General features: G+C 41.9%; 1 protein-coding gene across 1 annotated transcript in view; it reads left to right on the top strand.

Annotated features, from left to right (window-relative positions):
• The first annotated feature begins 11,828 nt into the window (after positions 1-11,828).
• Positions 11,829-19,594, top strand: part of LOC126483003 (homeobox protein araucan) — a 318,944-nt gene continuing 311,178 nt past the window's right edge. Inside the window, exon 1 of the mRNA XM_050106581.1 lies at positions 11,829-12,160. Coding sequence (XP_049962538.1) covers positions 12,050-12,160 — 111 coding nt within the window. The 5' untranslated portion in view covers positions 11,829-12,049. The remainder of the gene's footprint in view (positions 12,161-19,594) is intronic.

The following is a 19,594-nucleotide window of genomic DNA, read 5'->3' as shown; positions in this document are numbered from 1 at the left end:
TGACTGGTATGAAACCTCTGAAATACTGATATTATTTTCACAAATACACTCTGCCAATCAGTGTGCGTTACACCGGACACGAACTATGATGGTAATTACATTTATTGGCCTATCTCGCACACGGAATGCTTGTCTGATCTGCACATTGTTGCTGTTAGCAATAATGATGTGACTGTCGGAAGTCTAATTACATCTGCCGTACTTGCGATGTGCAGTGCAAGAATGTATCTTACCAGTTTTCATAAATGCTTCTCAGTACACAACTCGCGGTGTACAATGCGAGTGTGCAGATAGTCACGAAAATAAATTAAAATGGGAAACTAATCTTCACGGCTGATAAATGTGAAGATAGACACTAATTTTAACTGCACTTCATTAATCCATAACAATATACTTCTTCATAAAGTTCTCACACCTAGACAAGTTAGCAAAATATTTCTTAATAACTTTCCTGTGTACAGTTGCCTCCTTTGACACTTGTTCCAGCTATAAGACAAGGCCACATGCTCCATTACACAAGTTCTGCGGCAAACTTTAACCATATGCAATGTTCTAATAATGTGAAGCTACACAGTTACAAATATAAAAACTGGATTACCTGAAAAGTTGCTTTTTGCTATTCTTCCATTAATATAATCTCATTTGTTCAATATCTTTCCTCAGAATATTAGCAAAATTTTTTTTGTAAATATTGCTGCCTCCACTACACAGCACGCTTGCTTCCATGTTTTTTAAACCTAGCAGATTGGCAGACTGCCCAACACAGTCTGCTGTTACTACTCTCTGACTTACTCTGACACAGGGAAGTTAACCTCATGATCAACATCACTGGTCTCACAGTCGTACAAAGAATTATTACATCGATATTACAAAGGTTGATTACATTTTTCAAATTCGGAACTTCAATCACATTTCTGGCCAAAACTGCCATCCGCTTGTGCTGGCTTGATAATTGTTAATGTAAAAATCGTGCTCCGAAGAAAAAATACTTAAGTTTGTTCGCCTTTCCAATTCGAACAACATTCAACCGTTTCTAAATGCCCGCCATGCTGTGCACCAGATGCTACGCTTTAAAGTTTGCTGTTGGAAATATAATTTCTGCGATCTTTATCGATTTCAACGCGATTTACATTTAGATGTCTCGCTTGTGACCCAAGACCGCGGAGCTGTAAACATCAGAACGATTTTTATCAAACGTGTTGCTTCGAGAGAAGCTCAGCGATGACGTGTGATAACAAGGGTAGACGGGACACGGGAGTGAAGTCCCGAGACTAGGACCAATTGACTCCGGGCAGTTAAATAACTGCCGTGGCGGGAAAAACCGAAATTTTATTACGTACAGTAGAGGTTTGTACCCGTAACAACTGTGTCTTTTAAAAATGATGATGATACTTAGGAACGAAGGAAGAAAAATACATTTAGTATTATTCTCTCTTTTTTACTTTTCATTTTCTCTTCACGGCAAGAGCGGCCTTACCTGATTAGCCCTGCGAAAATACATTGCAGAAAAGCCTTGTAAATTTTAACGAACACTCTAAGTCTTTTCAAACGCTAACCACTCTGTAAGTGCTTGGGACCGGCACCGATAGAGAAGGGATTTGCATAGTGCAGGACTGTTTCCTCCATATCGTAGAACAAGCGGTTAGAGACCAGCAACCAATGCGACCAGGACACACTGTATAACTGGAAGCAAAGCTTGCGCAACTTCCGACTTGCGAGGCAAAGGCACTTGTCAGAAAGACTCTGCACCTTTCGTTTGGGATGAAATATAATTATTACTGAGACTGAGTAGGTTCATTAACTAAATAGGAACAGCAAAACTTAAGTGGTTAGCAGGAACACCTAATCAGTAATTAATGATGATAAGTAAGCGGTTTCCATAAACTGAAAAAATCGTCTCATCACACGAGACTTAGCTTTTTTCCTCATTTTTTATCTTTTTTTTTTTTGTTTCTTCACGTTGTACTCTCCACAGAGTCCTATTTATACAATATATTTAAAGATAAATTCGTTTCTTACTCGTAAGCAATCGGGCAGTATGTGCACGACTCAAGTCTGGTGACGCCTGAGGGACTGTGCTGTGACTTCCATACTAACCGCATTCGCGAAAGGAGGAAGAGATCAGTTGCTCAAATCTCCTCTGATTATGCGGATATAGATGTTGCGTGGTGTCCTAAACCACTTCACCTGAAAGCAAGGATTGTTCCTCTGATACGATCACGGCTGTTTTCCTTCTCCATCCTTGCCATGGATTTATAAAGTGCAGAGGGGAAAAACGTCTGATGAGAATGATACGATGTCGGTGTGTTGGATGATTATTTCGATCTTCAGAAGGCAATAAAAAATTAAAAAACTGTATATTAAGAGAACTCTCCATAGTTGACCGTTAAATTTGTGGAAACAATTTGACTTTTAATGCTTTAGTAACAGAAAAAAAAGGTCGGAAGACTTTCTTTTACTGTCAATTTTCTGACAGCTACACTGATAAGCGCCAGTGATAAGGAAACGAGCAATGATTAGTGACTAGGTCGATAACCGAAAATCCGTAGAAAGTTGAGAGAATATACAGTGTACGGACAAACAATTTCACCAAAAGCGTAGGCCCAAAGACACCATCAAACGAAGGAATCTGAGTATAGGAACCAGAGGACCCAGTTGCCTACTTAAGGCAACTATGGCTGTGTGAGGCTTTCAAACCTGAGAATGAACAGGACTCGGTGGCTCACATTATGGCAGCAGCAGAAGTGATTCGACTACTCGCGGAATATTTTGTAGAACACCCCAATTCCGTGCATCGCCGTCACATTCTATGCCAGCGTGTAAATGACAGTCAGTTTGAACATACCCTACGACATACTTACATTAATTATGTGTTGGCAAGTCTGCGTGCAAGAGCATACTCATTTTCCATTTACTTTGACACTTTTAGGACACCTTGTAACATTAAACATGGGCATGCGATTGTTTTCATTTCCAAAGAAGTTGTGCTATATAGTCAGATAAATAAACGAACTGTTTTCTTTTTCTCATCGTATCGTATCATTCTCATCAGACGTTTTTCCCCTCTGCACTTTATAAATCCATGGCAAGGATGGAGAAGGAAAACAGCCGTGATCGTATCAGAGGAACAATCCTTGCTTTCAGGTGAAGTGGTTTAGGACACCACGCAACATCTATATCTGCACAATCAGAGGAGATTTGAGCAACTGATCTCTTCCTCCTTTCGCGAATGCGGTTAGTGACGATTAGTTAGCTCAAAGATTTTGTTTACGTATATATTTCTGTTAATTACCTTACATTTTGTATTTACATCTAAATGTCAGATTTGAATTACGTTCATGGTGCGCCGAAAATACGCAATTGCGATCCCTAGTTGCTATACTCAAATTCCTTCGTTTGATGGTGTCATTCTTCCCTACACTTTAGGTCAAATTGTTTTTCTGCATTCTACACTCTGTATAACGTGCTGTCGAATGAGAATGAGTCAGAAGAAAACAAATAAGTACACTATTTATTATTTCAAAAGTAATCACTAAAGCTGTTAATACGTCATCTCACTGAAGACTAGACGGTCAATGCCTTCATGGAAAAATGTTTGTGGTTGCCTACGGAACTACGGTCGTAACCATGCGTACATCTCTTCGCCCAAAGTAAATCGACGCCCACGGATTACAATAATAAATAGTAGTTTACTTACCTTTTTTTTCAATCCGTATAGTTTTCATTTGACTCCCCCTCGCAGGTAAGATGCGTATCACACGACCAGTGTCCTTGACGTCTAACGTGGCGGGGTACAAACTGCACTTTATGTAAGATCAAATACACGGGAGAAATATCGCAGATTTTGAGTCGTTCATGTTTCAGATAAACGGTGCTCGATGCACTTGCGGAGTGGCTTACTGAAGACGGTACTAATTGTCTCTGGACGTGAACTGAAAAGGAGTTCATAAATAGACATCCGAGTTTCTCATCCAGTATGGACTGTGCTGAGAAGACTGCGACTGTCAGTAGGAGTAATGGTAATAAACATTTGCTTAGTCTATGTGTGGAATTTATAATATTTTCATCTAGTGTTTCTCGCTTTTTAATTTTGTTTTATTTTCTCCTCTTAGCATACTGCTTAGGTGTCATATACTATCAGTATTCGAGGGAGTATCTATAATGATTAGCCTTCGGTGTTTATTACTACACTTACTCATACTGCATTCGTAACACTCTGTTTCTGCATAAGATTCAAACTGAAACCATTGGTGAACTTGAGCGAGAGAATGAGTCAACCAAGGAGGAAAGCATCTGAAGCAAAAAGTACGCAGAGGTAACAAAACTGGCTGCTGAGCGACAACAATTTTGTGGGAAGACATTACCAGCACTTGCCAATTCATGACGACATCCTGACGGACGATAACTTCAATCTACACGAAGCTTGGACACAAGAGTGGTGTGATAATACTCCGTCAGATCTCCAGGGCTTTTTCCATCCCAGCAACAAACCATGGAACTTGATCTGCCACGGAGGACATGGACTTAATATGATCCGGACCAACTATGGGGGATGTCCCGATAGATGCCACAGATGGGAAAAGACTACCACTGCAGAATGCATCTGTGGCTTCCAGGACAGACTCTCAGACACATTGTGGAAGAGTGGCCTCAAAATTCGTACCCTGGAAATCCTCGGAATTACATTAATAATATGTCTGTAAATGTGTAAACTGTATGCATATTGTATTATTTTGTATTTCTAAAGTGTCACACGGTTGATCTGCATGTCATTAATCCAGCATTTTTTTCTTTCTTCTCTCTATCGAGCTGAGCAAGCAGCAAATATATTTCCATGACTATCACAGGGTATCTGATGATCTGCTGAAACGTTTCAGGTCAGCTGCTTATGCTTTTCAGTTTATTACAATTTTTGGTGATAAACATACAAGTAAATTAGCCTACTATATCTGTTTTCATTCACTGCTTTCATGTGGCATCATATTTTGGGAGAATTCATCATTACGAGAAAAGTATTCATTGCACAAAAGCACGTAATCAGAATAACAGCTGGAGCCCACCCAAGATCAACTTACAGACAATTACTTAAGGAAGTAGGAATATTCACAGTATCTTCAAAATACATGTATTCACTTACGAAATTTGTTATTAATAACCCAACCCAATTCAAAAATAATAGCAAAGGGGCATAGGTACGACACTAGAAGAAAGAATCATCTTCACTATTCTGAGTGAAATCTGACTTTGACACAGAAAGGGTGGATTATGGTACCACAAATATCTTCGGTCATTTACCAAACAGCACTACAACTCTAACAGATAGCCAATCAGCCTCTAAAAACAAATTAATAGAATCTCTGAATGACAACTCCTTCTAGTCAATGCATAAATTTTTAGATATGAATGGGTAATTGTAAAAAAATGGCGAAGTGTAAATAAACCTCCTGGTAAACAGACACGTTCAAAATCATTACGGAATGTCTTACTCGTGGTCGTTCCATGAACGAGTATTAATGTAATTAAACCACAGACTGGACGGAGACTGTAGCGAGGTATGAGGACGAAAGTCGCGAGGGTTCCCTGATCATAGGTTTCAACTTTTTCTCTCACAGTTTTATATTCACCTGTGAAAGTGCTTCCTTTTTTTCATTTATTCTCTCTTTGAGTAGCATTTTTTTCAGATATCATTTATACCACATTTAGCTTACGTATCTAGAGCCCTAATCACAACGGTTTCAGACGTTTGCTTCGTCGGAGATAGATTGTAGGGAACAGCTAACATATTCGATTTATTTTCGAAAGAACTAGAAAGAATTAACCAGGGTCAATGTGAAATATTTCTAGTGAAGAATATTGAAATAAATACTGACAAGTAACAATAACAGATGCAATGATTTATATGGTGCTATTTCCAGCGCAGTGGCGGGTCAGAGCTGTGAGGTTTGTGTTTTTTCTTACTAGTTAAACAAATTCCAGGGAACGAGAAACTGCTCTGTCCTTATATAAAACTGCTTCTTCTCTTTGTTTTATCTCAGTGCGGCGAAAGGGACTGTATTAAATTTTATCCAATGTGCTACGCGTTTAAAACATTGTGAAGTTTATTTTCTCATCGGCGTGCGTTCTCGTTTGATTTATTTACAACTGCCATCAATTACGTCACACACTGGGCGCTGTTATTGTGACGCCCAATGAAAAATGAAAAAAAAACCACTTTAGTAAGATGTCATCTGCCATAGCCTCCATCTGCTACTCAGATTCGAAACAAGATACTTCTTAGCTGCTATCGAGGAAACATGTGGAGGTTTACTTTTGTTTTCATCCGTTATAATCACTTATCCACTAAGAGAGTCCTACAATGTTTCAACAACCGAAGTAGAATATCTCGTCTCATTTTATATTCCGAGATGTAATTGACGTGAGGATGCGTCTAGAATGCTGCTGTTGACCGTAAAATTGTGAGACTATAAAACTGAGGTTGTGACACACGCTGTACTTGCAGGCTCGTTCCCTCGTTCTGAGTCCCGCTTAGAAGTTGTTGAGGCTTAGACTCCAAATTTAAATTATATGTTGCATTCATTTATTTTTGCAGATACAATCCTCTTTTCAACACGGGTCAAAATTTTCTCCAGCTTTCCTCTTATTTCGGGGTAAAGACCATAAACGCAACTTCTCTTCTTATTTAACCGTGCGCAGTGACACACGCTGGCCTCAGACATTCGGGAGGAAGATGGTTCAAATCAGCGTCCGGCCGTTCTGATTTAGGTTTTCTGTTACTTCCCTCAATCGCTCCAGGCAGAGGCCGGGATGGTTCTTTTGAAACGGCACGATCGATTTCCTTCTCCATCCTTGACACAATGCGTCTCGAATAACCTCGGCGTCGATGAGACGTTAAACGCTAATCTTCTTTCCTTCCTTCTTTGTCTTGGTTGTCTTTTTCCTGTCAGGAATCCGCTCGTAGCAAGGCAGACGTTAAATGTAAATACTGTTGTGATAGCGAAGCCAACACCGCTGCCCTTGGCATGACTGACTTTCAAGGAGTCATTGATAGGCAGTGCTGTTAAGTTAATGGTTCAGTCAAAATCTTATGAATCTGTTGTTGTCGAGGTGTCTGTTGAGTTTAAGTTAAATCCTCACTATAGGTCATTTCTAATTGGTGTAGTATTCGTTCTCCGTGCTTCGTATTCTACCACTCATCGTTTTCTTTATTTTTTACCTAAAAATTTGATTTTTCAGTTTCCGTTTCCTTGCATAAAGCTACCACTTATACATAAGAGCGTGGATAACGACAGTGAGAGTATTTTGACAACAAATGACGGAAACAAAGGCAATTTTAAAAGGTTATTTTTTATGTGTTGTTTGACACTGTCATACGACCATTTCACGATGCCATACGCAGATCTGACCGCCCTGTGTTAATTTTCAGGCCCACTAGATATAAAGAGGAACAAAGAATCTATAAAATATGCTAAGAAACTAAACTACTCACGTGATGCTAATGAATTTAGGAACATTTGTATTTGCTTTTATCGTTACGTAGATAGTTAGGCCCTATTTCGCAAATTTGGAAAATTCTATAGTGACTTTCTCTCTCCTCTTTTTATCTATTTCTACATCTACTGACGGTCTGAAGATCACCGTTGACCTGTCTGAACCCATTTGGCTTTGTGATGTGCTCGTGTAATTGTACAAAAAGTAAATGGTCGTGACCACGTAATCTACATGGGCAGCATGACATCTTTTTGAAGTATGAAAAGGTTTGAAAGTTTTGCTTAAAAGTCCCTTGACAGAAGATGAATACCTAAAGGAGAGAGAGAGAGAAAGTTTTTTGTCATTATTACCACGAGATATTTTCCCCACAGAGAGGCAGTTTGAAACAGCTAAGAAAATAAAGATAACATCATTCATTGCAGTGAACTGTTTTTGTGAAATATCATGTGCTACGAAGTGTTTCATTACACAGATATGTACCACAGTACAGAGCAAAGACATTAACGAAAATCTGTAGTAAGCAGAGCGTTACGTCGAACGCTATAGTTCCCTCAGATCGCGGTTAGAACAGGCTATGGGAATGCTTTATCTGAATTTTTTTTATCTGTGACAGAGCATGTGAACTGAACACAGCTGTGAGATACTGCTAAGCGTCCGCAGTGGGAAGCGGGCACGACAGGCGGGGAGAGGCCGATACACGCCACGGCAGCAATTACTGTAATGCAAGCCCGCTGTGTCCCACCGACTCCCTTCCGCTGTTCGCCCTCTGAAGTTCCACATCGATCCGCTTAACTGCGTTCGTTCCATTTTTAGGCCGCATCTCCACATTAATACTTCAACGGCCTTATCGGGAATCTTTGATGGACATTTCGACAAAATATTGCACGTGTTCGCCGTCACAGGCTTATCTTTCTTGTTTTACATTTCTCGCAGCAGTTCGCTGTGACAGTACCACTCGAGTTTTAACTCGCAGCTATTATGCTAATGGATGGAAATGCAGCAAACTTGTTCGTTTGTTTTGCGATAAACGAACTCCGGCCGTCCGCTGTTTTTAACTAGACCTGCTCGACGCTTTTCAACAAAATGCTGTAATCTTCCGGTCCCTTTACAATAACCACTTCAGCGTAATAGTATTCACATTTCTTAGTTGCTAGTTACAAACCATACGAGATGTGATCGAAACGTAACGGGAATTCTTTGATATACATCCGATTTTCAAACCTCTTTTTAACTTCTTGGTACACATGTTCCTGATGTATGTTTGCATTTCTAGCTGTTTTCAATATTTAGTTAATCATTGACAATCGAGAAGGTTTTATCTGATTTCGAGTGCTCGGCGAACTTTTACTTACTAAAAAGATGGATCAAAGAATTTACAGTAAATTTTGCTTGAAAATGAAATAAAGTGCAGGACCGCATTCTAAATGTTGACTGTAGCTTTTGACGAATCAGCTATGAGCAAGACAAGCGTTTACGGGTTTTATAAACCTTTCAAAGAGGGTCCAGAGGACGTTGAAAACGACGATCGCCCTGGACTCCCTAACACACGCGACAGTGTGGCAGAAGTAAAGAAAACTGCTCTGGAAATTCGCCGAATCACCATCAGAGATGTTGCTGATGATGGCGACATATTCTTTGGCACACGCCAAGCAATTTTTTTCGTATGTCTTGGACATGAAACGTGTAGCAGCAGAATTTGTTACGAAAGTGTTGAATTTCGACCAGAAACGACGTCGCGTAGACATCCCTCAAAAATTGTTCAGTGAAGTAGACAACGATCCAGAATTTCTAAAGAAGGTTGTAACCGGAGACGAAACACTGTATATTGGTACGACGTCCAAACCAAGGCCCAATCGACTCACTGTCGAGAAAGTTCGAAAAGTTCGGTTACATGGGAAGGTTCAAATGTGTGTGAATACCTAAGGGACCAAACAGCTTAGATCATCGGTCCCTAGACTTACACACTACTTAAAGTAACTTAAACTAATTTATGCTATGAACAACACACACACATGCCCGAGGAAGGGACTCGAACCTCCGGCGGGAGGGGTCGCGCAGCATAGGAATGTTCTTCTCACTCTTTTCTCAGCCTACGTAGGGATGGTTCAGAATGAGTCCTGATTGACGGTCAATAAGAAATACTACCTGGAAGTTACGCGCCGTTTGCGTGAAGCAGTCCGAAGAAAGCGACCAGAATTGTGGCAAAACAGCTCGTGGAAATTGCGGTAATGCTCTCGCTCACACCTCAGTGTTCATTCGTGATTCTCTGACAAAAAACGAAACCGTTATTTTGTCTCAGTCATGGCCCCCTGCACCTTCTTTCTATTCTCAAGATTGAAGGAAACCATGAATGGACATCGTTTTGCCACAATTGAGGAGATAAAAGCAGAAGCGCTGAAGGAGCTGAACACCGTAACGAAAAGTGAATTCCAGAAGAGCTTCCAAGATTGGAAAAAGTGGTGGCCAAGTGTATTATATCTGAGAGGGATTGCTTTGAAGGGGACAAAGTTGAGGTAGATAAGTAAATAAATATACTTTAGAAAAGCAAAAATTCCCATTATTTTTTGATCACATCTCGTATTTATGGGCATGAATCCATTTCCATAATAAAGACAATTGTTCACTGTGGCGTTTCCCAAATAGCTTTGTGGAAGTCCCGTAAGAAGAGTGAGTGTATCAACCACAGACGTCACAAATGCGCCACTGCCCATATGCAAAAGGATACTGTGATGATTAGTAACGAATCACCAATCAAATGTCAGTGACATACTACTTAAATGGTACATTACTAGTCATAGGACAGTCTACCATCATTAACTACTTCTCGGTTGCAAATTGAGACTAATTTATTAAAGTGTTTAATAAACACCTATTTTTTTCCAAAATTGTGCAGTCTTTAACGCAGCTGTTCCGTGTGAAAAATCCATTCATAGACGTTTAAAACCATTCTTTTTAATTGAAGTTCGAAAATTAATTATGACATTTGTGAGTTACAATAAGTGTTAATTGATGCACAGCTCAGCAAGTCCCCTTTCGTTTTTAAGCAAATTCACAAAAATGTTTTAATTGCAGAAAACTGTTAGGTTTGGAATTTTTGCGATTCCTGTATGAAATATTACTACCAATTACCAAATTAGTACGGACTTATCCGAGATTGCACAACACTATTGAAACGCCATTTTTTTTAGCCTCGTAGCCTGATATGGAGTACACAGCAGATGAAAAGATCATTCGGTGATACCGAATAAACGCTAGGAAAATTCAGTTAAATGTATTTATACTTATGCTGTCAAGGACTGAAATATGTTTGCCACGAATTTTCCGAGGTTTGTACTCTCGTTTCAAGACACAGCCTAGACTGTAATGAATAGTTATTGCCACATTTCTGTTTCATTTATATTTGTTAGAATACAGTGCTGAATATGCTTTCTGTAAGCACATAAATGAGTTGAGCGCGTTTGCTAAATTAATGCCTTCACATACCATCAGTAAACACACCATTATTGCCTCATACACATAAAACGGGAAAGAAGCTCTGCCAACAGTAAAATTATTTTTTTGTTTTCTCTGAAGGCTGAATTTCATAAAGAGTAAATTTATCACCAACTGTAGGGCCTATTATTACAGCTTTCCTCCTGAAATGGTTATCTTCGGTCTACACAGTCGCGGACATAACAATAGCCACGTACGAAACACCAGAAATCGTTCAAAATAAGACATATTAGTTTCAGTAACATCTTCGTTTTCCAACCTGCTTCCAGAAAGCAGTGTGTGTTTGGCTATGAAACACTGCCTCAAAGTATTTTTTGAAAAGAATGCGTTTGATTATCGACGATTAAGGCGAAGTGTCAATTTTACCTGTGCGTTTGGATTTCTAAGTGCATTCCCTTACGAACTTCATAGCCCAGGTTTTCCAACACTGTGCCTGCTGCGTTCTCGAGACCAAACTCACTAAATAGAACACTTGTTCCGTGTCCGGATATTTGATACTAACAGCGGCTCTCAGTTTATTCAGTACGACAAATCGAAATCAGTTGCTTTATTTATAATGGTTAAAGGGCAGCATTAGCATATTGACTGCCCTGTTGTGGAGCGGCGGCGGCAACCGGCCGCGTGGCGGCGTGGAGGGGATTAGGTACAGTAGGCGTGGCAACCGCAGCGGGCCGAGGGGGCAACAGGGGCGTGCCCCCTTGCGCTCATTGGCCGAAGCACACATTGTGACGGGCGGAGCGAGGGTGGCCGTTGGCCGGAACGCTAGACGCCCCGCCCAGGCGGCGGAGGGGGAAGGCACGACTGCGTCGTTCGGTTGTCGGCCGGCAGAGGAGAGCCAGTCGCATCGCGCGAGTCACGGGGTACGCATCGCCTGGGTCAGGTGCGGCGCCTTCCTGGCGGACTCATTGTTGCCGAAATTGTCAAGACTGTGCCGCTTCCATTGTTGTACGGCGGCGTGTTTAGGGGGTGCAACTGTTCGTTCTGGCCGCCGTAGGGGAGTGATTTTCCGAGTGCGTTTCGAGCGGTTGCTATGTGAAGAGGTGTGGCGAGCCGCTTCTGCTTGTGACCCATGGCGGACACTGCTGCTCCCGTGCTGTGCGGACCCATGTCGGCGTACACGCAGTTCGGCTACTCGTACCCTGCGGCGTCGCAGGTAGGACCGGCCTACTGCCATCCAGCTGTAAGTAGCCGCATCTTTCTGTTGTTTTTATTCTTTGGTGCTCAGTAGCTTAACGTGCGTGTGTGACTGTATGCGGAAGTCACGTACCATTTGCGCATTTGTTGCTATGGCATTCTTTGTTCGGGAGAAAAGATGGATTTGTGACCAGTGGTTTGGTGCCTGTAACGTCCGAGTAACAGTTAAGGTAAAGGAGCTGGTTAAGTTTCTCGAAGTACAGTTGGGAGGCTGAGGTAGTGCTCGGGATAATTTACAAACACGTTGGCCATACCAAACAGATGTTTCCAGACAGTAATTAAGTGATTCAGTTTTTTTCCCCCCTTCCTGATGCTGTAGTAAGCTGCGTTTCTTGTGTAGTGACCAGACGGTTGGCAGTATGCTGCTTCTAACCACTTCGGGGGGGAAGGTGTCGAAAGTGCGAAAGCCCGGTGTTTCACGTTGTACAATTCTGGTGTAAGAGTAGTATTGCCTGCGCTGCTCAACGCGGATTCAGCACTGCCCAGTGGGCAGCGTGTATCGTACTGTTGCCTGTGCGTATAGAGGCACGGCAGAGGCCGGCCGCGCGCTCTGCCGTTGCCGGCAAGTGGCGGCTCTCTGCCCGCATGCTTGTCGACCGCTCCGCCGGACCCGCCGTGGCTGGTGGGCTTCGCGTCGGCCGTTCACTGCGTCCGTTTCTCCACTCCTCGTATCCGGATGTGTACTCGCATGTAGCGTCGAAAAATATTACTGTACGCTGGTTGCATTTGATGATTTTTACCAGTTTTTAATTTGTAAATATGACCTGTCTCTCTTTGCTTGGATTCTGTAACGTCATTATTGTGCCTTAGAATGGGCAGCCTGATATAAAAGTGCGCATAGGATGTACCGCGTTCACAATCAGCAAGTTTATTATATTGTTCTCTTGTAATTTAATATACGCTTCTCAGTCAGTGTTTACTGTAGTCCAAAGAAACTGAATTACTCACGTCTACAGTACATACACGTTGCTATGTTGCTGTCCTTAATTTCCATATTGGAGTGAACTACGTTCTACTTCTATATCTGCATCATATGCAGCTTATTAACCTCGTGTATTGTTACACAAGCGTAGAGCGTAGGCAAGGAAACTGTTGGCACATCTATATTGGTTTTCAATATACGTTAGCATACTGTATATAGGATTTACGAAATAAAACTGAGATATCTTTTCTGGATGCGAGCATTATCGGCTTCTTGTCTTTCTGCTGGTGATTGTCCAATTTTTCCCCTGTCCTCTGTTAAAAGTCAAAGGAGACTGATAGAATAGCGTAAGTTCACTCGATGAGTAATGGATGGTCTGAGACAGCAAAACAGGAACAAAGTTCAGTTCGTCCATGGAACTAAAACGTTGCAAGGTTTTCAATGACAATTTGCGAACACTGACAGTAGAAACTGTTTGTGCTACTGAAACTTTTTCTATGCAGTAGCTTCCCATTGTAAGAGATTTTTCTCCCATAAACTGTTGCCTATTCTGTACTCCTAGAACTTAGCTAAGCTACAGCATACCGTCGAAATCACACAAGTATTGTGCAAACATCACTATGGTCGCAAAGCGATGTCTTTGTGGAAGTAATACGACAGATTTATATTTCTGAGTGTGCGATTTTGTCACACCGGAAACCCCTCTTTCTGCCTGTATTGATAGTTAGGACGGTGTTCCAGTGTGTATGCCAGGGCTGCAATTTTTCTCCGTATAAAGGCGCTGAATCTGCTTGCAGCCGAGAGAGAGAATCGTTGCCGGGGTGCGTATATGTTAGTCGGAGCAGTGCGTCCACGATTTCTTCGTTGCGTTTTGGAAAGGTCCATTGTTGATACCTGCAGAGAGGCGCGATTGTGGCATTTCAGTGTTTCGTAGCAATACCGATACTTTGAGATGTTTAATGTTGTCCTAACAATATATCCTCTGCTCACTATCTATTTGGCGACCGTTTGTGACATTTGATTGCAGTCCCTATCTTTTATTTCATCTGCTGTGATAATACGTCAATAAATATCTTTTAGTGGCGGCAACATACCTGTTAACGGCGCTGTATTCTAGGCACACTGCTACTCTCCAATAAATTGCTGCTTATTTTAGTTTGGTATTCAGCTACCGTTGCTTTTTTGCTTGCCCTTCATCCGCCTTTCTTGTTATTTTTAAGTACTTGCTTTGTGAATCCTTCGTTACCTCCATAACTACGACTAGTTGTTTCTCGCCGGAGAGAAAAAGGTTGAGTGAGACAGATTTTTAGTGTCGATAAAAGGATAAATTGAACACACAAGATCGAAACAGATCGTAGGTTATTTATTAGGCTATGCGACGCAAGGGAATGACTATTGAGTTGTCAAAGGCGTCGGTAGAACAAGAACATTATGCGTATAGTTAGTGCATCCATTAAATGAGTTTTGCGCATTCCGTAATGCCTCGATATAGCCTGCTCTGAACGCGGTCGTCATCCGCGTTATTTGCCGCACCGTCTGAATCGTGCATCACAAAAATCTCACAGACACCAAAGACGAAATGTCTCGGTTGATAACGAGCCAGTCCATTTTATATGGTTCCAAGAAGACGTAGAAACACTTAGACAGAAGGCACTGCTTCACTCGTTTTTCATAAAGACCCATGCAACTGTTAGAACGTTGCGTCCATTAGAGGGTGTTCCACTCCGCTTAGTTATAATAATTGAATCCAGTGTCGGGCAAACTGAGAACCTTTACCTTAGCTCCGGGTCTGATACTTGGGCCCCCTGTCGCTGTCCGCTTTGTTAAACGTGCTAAATTTCGCTGCTTCAAGGAGATAAGGCGGTCGTTAGTTTATCAGCGTTCGCCATGACATGTGTTGTGTGCGCCTCATGTCCCGTTCTTTGTCCTCCTGTCAACGGTGGATAAGGCATTTAAAAGATCCTATTGCTAGGATTCAGCATTGCCATTGCCTTAGAAAAGCAGCTTCTGACGTAGTAAGCGCAATTTATATCCACTGAAAGATGGTTTGCCAATGTTTAGGTATTATGAACAGCATGGATATATAAAGTCATTGGCACTGATGATGTCCTGAAGTGCCTATAATCTTCGTGCAGTAACTTTGGCTCTGCTGTCGCCTGACTGTTTCTGGGTGTCTAGGCCACACGTTCCGGAGGTGTTACTGGATAGAAGTAAGACTATCGGTGTCCTTGCGAATGTTAAATAGCAAAAAGCGGATAATGTAACATATATTGTTAAGGCGCTGCTGTTTTGAACTGCTTGGTGGGTGTTCTTCCTTAGGTAAAGCCATGTTCAGTAATTCTGTCGAACCGGCAGCCGCCCAGGTTTGAGAAAGAGCCTTGTTACAACACTACAGGATGCTGAGGCACATTAACAGCACATACTTTCTGTGGTATATCACGTCAATGACAGTGCTGATACTTTCTCTGGTATATCATATCATTGACGGTGCTAATGAACCTGATAGTGCAGGGGTAGTTGCTTTGAAATCGATAGCAAATACATCAAAACAATAAACACTTAAATGAAAGAAAACCAGTTTGCATAACAACGTATTTGAAAGCTGACGTCCGCAATTTCCAGCGGTGTGGAAGCAACATAATTTCAGCCTCTTACAGAGACGAAAACCATACGCTGCATGTTCCCCAGAGCATTTAAGAATTTTAAATGGAACGCATTTTTTCGAAGTTACGCGCGTACACAGCAATTGGTGATATGTGCGCCAGTTACGTTCGATTTGTCTAATTTTCTGATTTGCTGAAATAAATTCTGTGAAGCAGCGTTCGCCCCTTAGACGCGGATAAGGGAACTCGGTAAGTGAATTGGGAGAGAGGTGTGGAGCAGTCAGCGCTCCGTCCGAAGGCCCTGCATCACGGCGTCCACCCCCGCGCCGCCTTCTCGCCCGCAGGAAGAATGATATTCCAGCCCAGGGCACTTCTCCCCCCACGCGGCGAATAAATTTTCCATACGCGGTCTCTCGCTCCCCACCTAGCTGCGAACTCACGTTTTCGGAAATATGAAATCCATTGTTTATTCCTTTTTCATAAGGGTGAGCTCGCTTCCTTTATATTCTGCTTCTTTCTTTTTTTGGGGGTTCCGGGCTCGAATGTAAATCTATGAACACAGGGGGTGGTGAATAGAGTGCATGTCTGATAGTGGGTCCTTCCGTTCTGGACGCAGTATTTTTGCTGCCGACGAGGGAGGCGCGAGGTAGCTGTTGGGATTCTGCTGTATACCAAATAACGTTCGCGTAATCAGGTATCTGTTGTTAGTAGATGTCCAAAAAATCAAACTCAACTTCCATTCGGTATTAAAAGGTCGTGAGCTACTTCCTGCGACCGTATTTTGTGTACTTGCAACTAAAACTATTGGCCAATTTTGTTGTAACAGGTACTGATAATGTTGTCTTTTAGGTGACTAGTAACGAGAAATGATAGACGAATTTTACTAGGTGAACTAGTCATTGCGTAAATTCGTGTTTTCCCGTAGATTTTTGTGGCTGTCTATATATAATAACAAGATATTTCTGTTTATGCTTGCTACACTGTTAGTTTGTAAACATGTTCCGAGTGAGTAGCATCGTGGTGTGAGTACTTGTCACTACTCACGTTCGTCAGTGCCTGGAATGTAGATTGAGTGGACCATGAATCACTGCGGTGCTGGAGCGCTTCCTAAGGAGATGTGACAGTTTTTAATGTTTTTGCTCCAGCTTTGGTGGACAATAATTCCCATCTCAGAAATCGTCTTTTATTAAATGTTTTGTAAACATACACTGCTTCCGTTTTTTCATTTCCGATGTTTTGAAGCATCGAAGATTGAAGTAGTCAGTGAATGTGGTTCACTATGAAGCCTGTTCTGTTTCTGTCTAGGCCTGTATAAGGAAAGGCATCACGAAGACGTGTACAGGAACCCATAGAATAATTAAGAATTGTCTTACACGACCTAAGATTATACAGAACAAGTCTCGAATAAAAATAGCCACTGATGATGATGGAACGAACGTGCTGAAACATGTCTGAGCATTAAAAATAATAGTTGTTTGGATAACAGACGGACCTGTATTCCTACAGTTTATTGATATTGTCTTTTCTTTCCTTTATTTTTGTTAGAAAGAATTGCTTTCAAATGTATTTTACAGGAAGTTGTTTTGTACTGGCGAAAAAGGACAGTAGTAATCAGGAAATTTTGGAGGTTCCACGGGAAATTAATATTTTTCTGTAGCTACTCCTAGGCAGTGAATGCATGATCATCTTCCATAATTTTGTGCGTTTCGTGTATACTTTCAAATGTTTACTTTCTTAGATCCTCCCGTAACCACATAAACACGCACAAATAATTGTCACAAACCGCTTTTGCAACGATTCTAGTTTTAGAAAGTACCTGGCTATCAACCACGAATTTTCGTTGGTACAATGCAGTTATACGAATTTGGTCACTGTTACAACACGTCATAACATTAGTTTTACCATCATAAAGATGACGCAGAATGGATTAACACGCACCCGTATTTATTCCACAGTTACGATGTGTCGTTCTTACACATCGTCAAAAGTGCAACGCACGTATGCGGCATCGATGCTGCGTGCCTGTACTTTCGTACTAACGCGTTGCTAATACAGCTAGCTACAGCAGAAGTGATTTTCAAGATGACGTGTGTTCGAGGCCGCGGTAGCTTGTGATGAAACTGTGCTTGGCAGTGCTTACAGAGCGGTGCGGCCGTCATTGCGGGTACAGTACTTGGTAATTGGGGGCTCCTGCCGGCAAGGTCCGTGCGTGCCGGCGCGGAGTTAATTGTCGTTAATTGAGACGGCCGGGCCGCGCGCTGAGTTATGCCCCCGGCGACCACCCCCGCACATAACTCAGCCGCGCAGCGCCGGAAGCGGCCGCTATGACAAACGCCCCCGGCGCAGCCCTAAGTGGTCGGGTAGCCGCCCCCGCGTCTTATAGCCCCGCTCTTCCGGAATATTATTTCGCTCCACCCTCCTCGTTTGCTCATTCTTTACGGCAGAATTATTGTAAGGGGCTTCGGCTGAGTTCTCGGGACAGCGACCGAATGGCTCTCGGTTGCTATTTGTCCCTCAATACGGCTATACTAAGAAAATTTTATTAAAACTTAATAACAATTTCAAAGAATCTTTTCAAAGCTCCGAAAATTTCTCTCATACGCCTAGAGATTTGGTTCGTTTTGCTTCTTAGAAAAACGGCGCAAGCACGTTAGAACCAGTAATGATAAACAAGACAGTGTACAGGTAACTACTTAAATTTTCTCTTGTTATTACTGGATAGGCCTGCTACTGATTGATCCTCAAATTGAACAGATAGCTCTTTGAGGTTATCGTCTTCATTTCGAAGGTTGGTCTGATTCAGTTGGCCACCCTAGTGTATCCTGTGCAAGTTTGTTCACATCTGTGTCCCTAATGTCCCATATATCCTTCTGAACTTGTTTTCTGTGTTCCAACATTGTTCTTCCACTACAGTTTTTATCACTCCTCTCTGTCTCCCCTCCGTTACCAAAGTGATGCCTACACCCTTAACGTATCCAGTACAAGTTTCTTTCCGCCCGGCCGATTAACGACTATGGCCGGTATGCCGGATGTGGTTTTTAGAAGGTATCCCACTAAGTGAATGCTGGGCTGGTACCCATCCCACTTCAGATACACGCTACGCAAGTATTTAGAAAACGTTTTCACATTTGTGCAACGAATTTACTCTAGAAGTAGACATATGGGATACACTGGCTCCGTCCTGGGGGGTGAACAGAAGTCTGATAACCTTAGATGTTGAAGCTCCTTGAACTCGTACCCAGCAGTAGGAGCAGTAGAGCCCTCCACCCCAACTACAGAAAGCTACATTGATTTCAATCTGAGTGGCGTTTCCATCTCTTGGTCTCCCTCCACGGTTTTATTCAACGCTCATATTCCGTTAGCTGGTATACAGTTCTTTATTCACTCAGCATGTGCCATGGAACCAGTCTCCGTTTTTTATCAAGTTATAGCAGAAATTTTTGTCCTCAGTTGTCTTCTGTATCTCCTCATTTCATTAGTTACTTGATCTACCTGTCTAATCCTTAGCACCAGATCTCAAAAGCTTCTGTTACTTTCTGGTGTGAACTGTTTATCATCCACATTTCCTTTGCTTAGAGGGCTGCACTCTTCACAAATGGCTTCGGAAAAAGAGTCCCTAACATTCCAATATCCAGTATTTTAAGAATTGTTGATGTAGATTTTAAAAATCTTACAAAAGCTTTAATTCTGTGCCATTAAGAGACACTGCAGAAAACTAAACCCTTTTAACACCATTTGTGGCTGGTTACGTACCGCTATGGAAATTGTTAATTGAACAACAGCTACAGAGTTCAGCTACAGCCAGCATCGATAAAACATTATTTAAATTTATATTTGATGTTAACGAATTTTCTTTTTCAGAAATGTTTTTCCTGCTGTTGCCCGCCTGCATTTT

Source organism: Schistocerca serialis, chromosome 1 (genome assembly GCF_023864345.2).
Source record: "Schistocerca serialis cubense isolate TAMUIC-IGC-003099 chromosome 1, iqSchSeri2.2, whole genome shotgun sequence".
Lineage (NCBI taxonomy): Eukaryota > Metazoa > Arthropoda > Insecta > Orthoptera > Acrididae > Schistocerca > Schistocerca serialis.
Note: the sequence above shows the minus strand (reverse complement) of the source record. Positions and strands in the feature narration are given on the sequence as shown.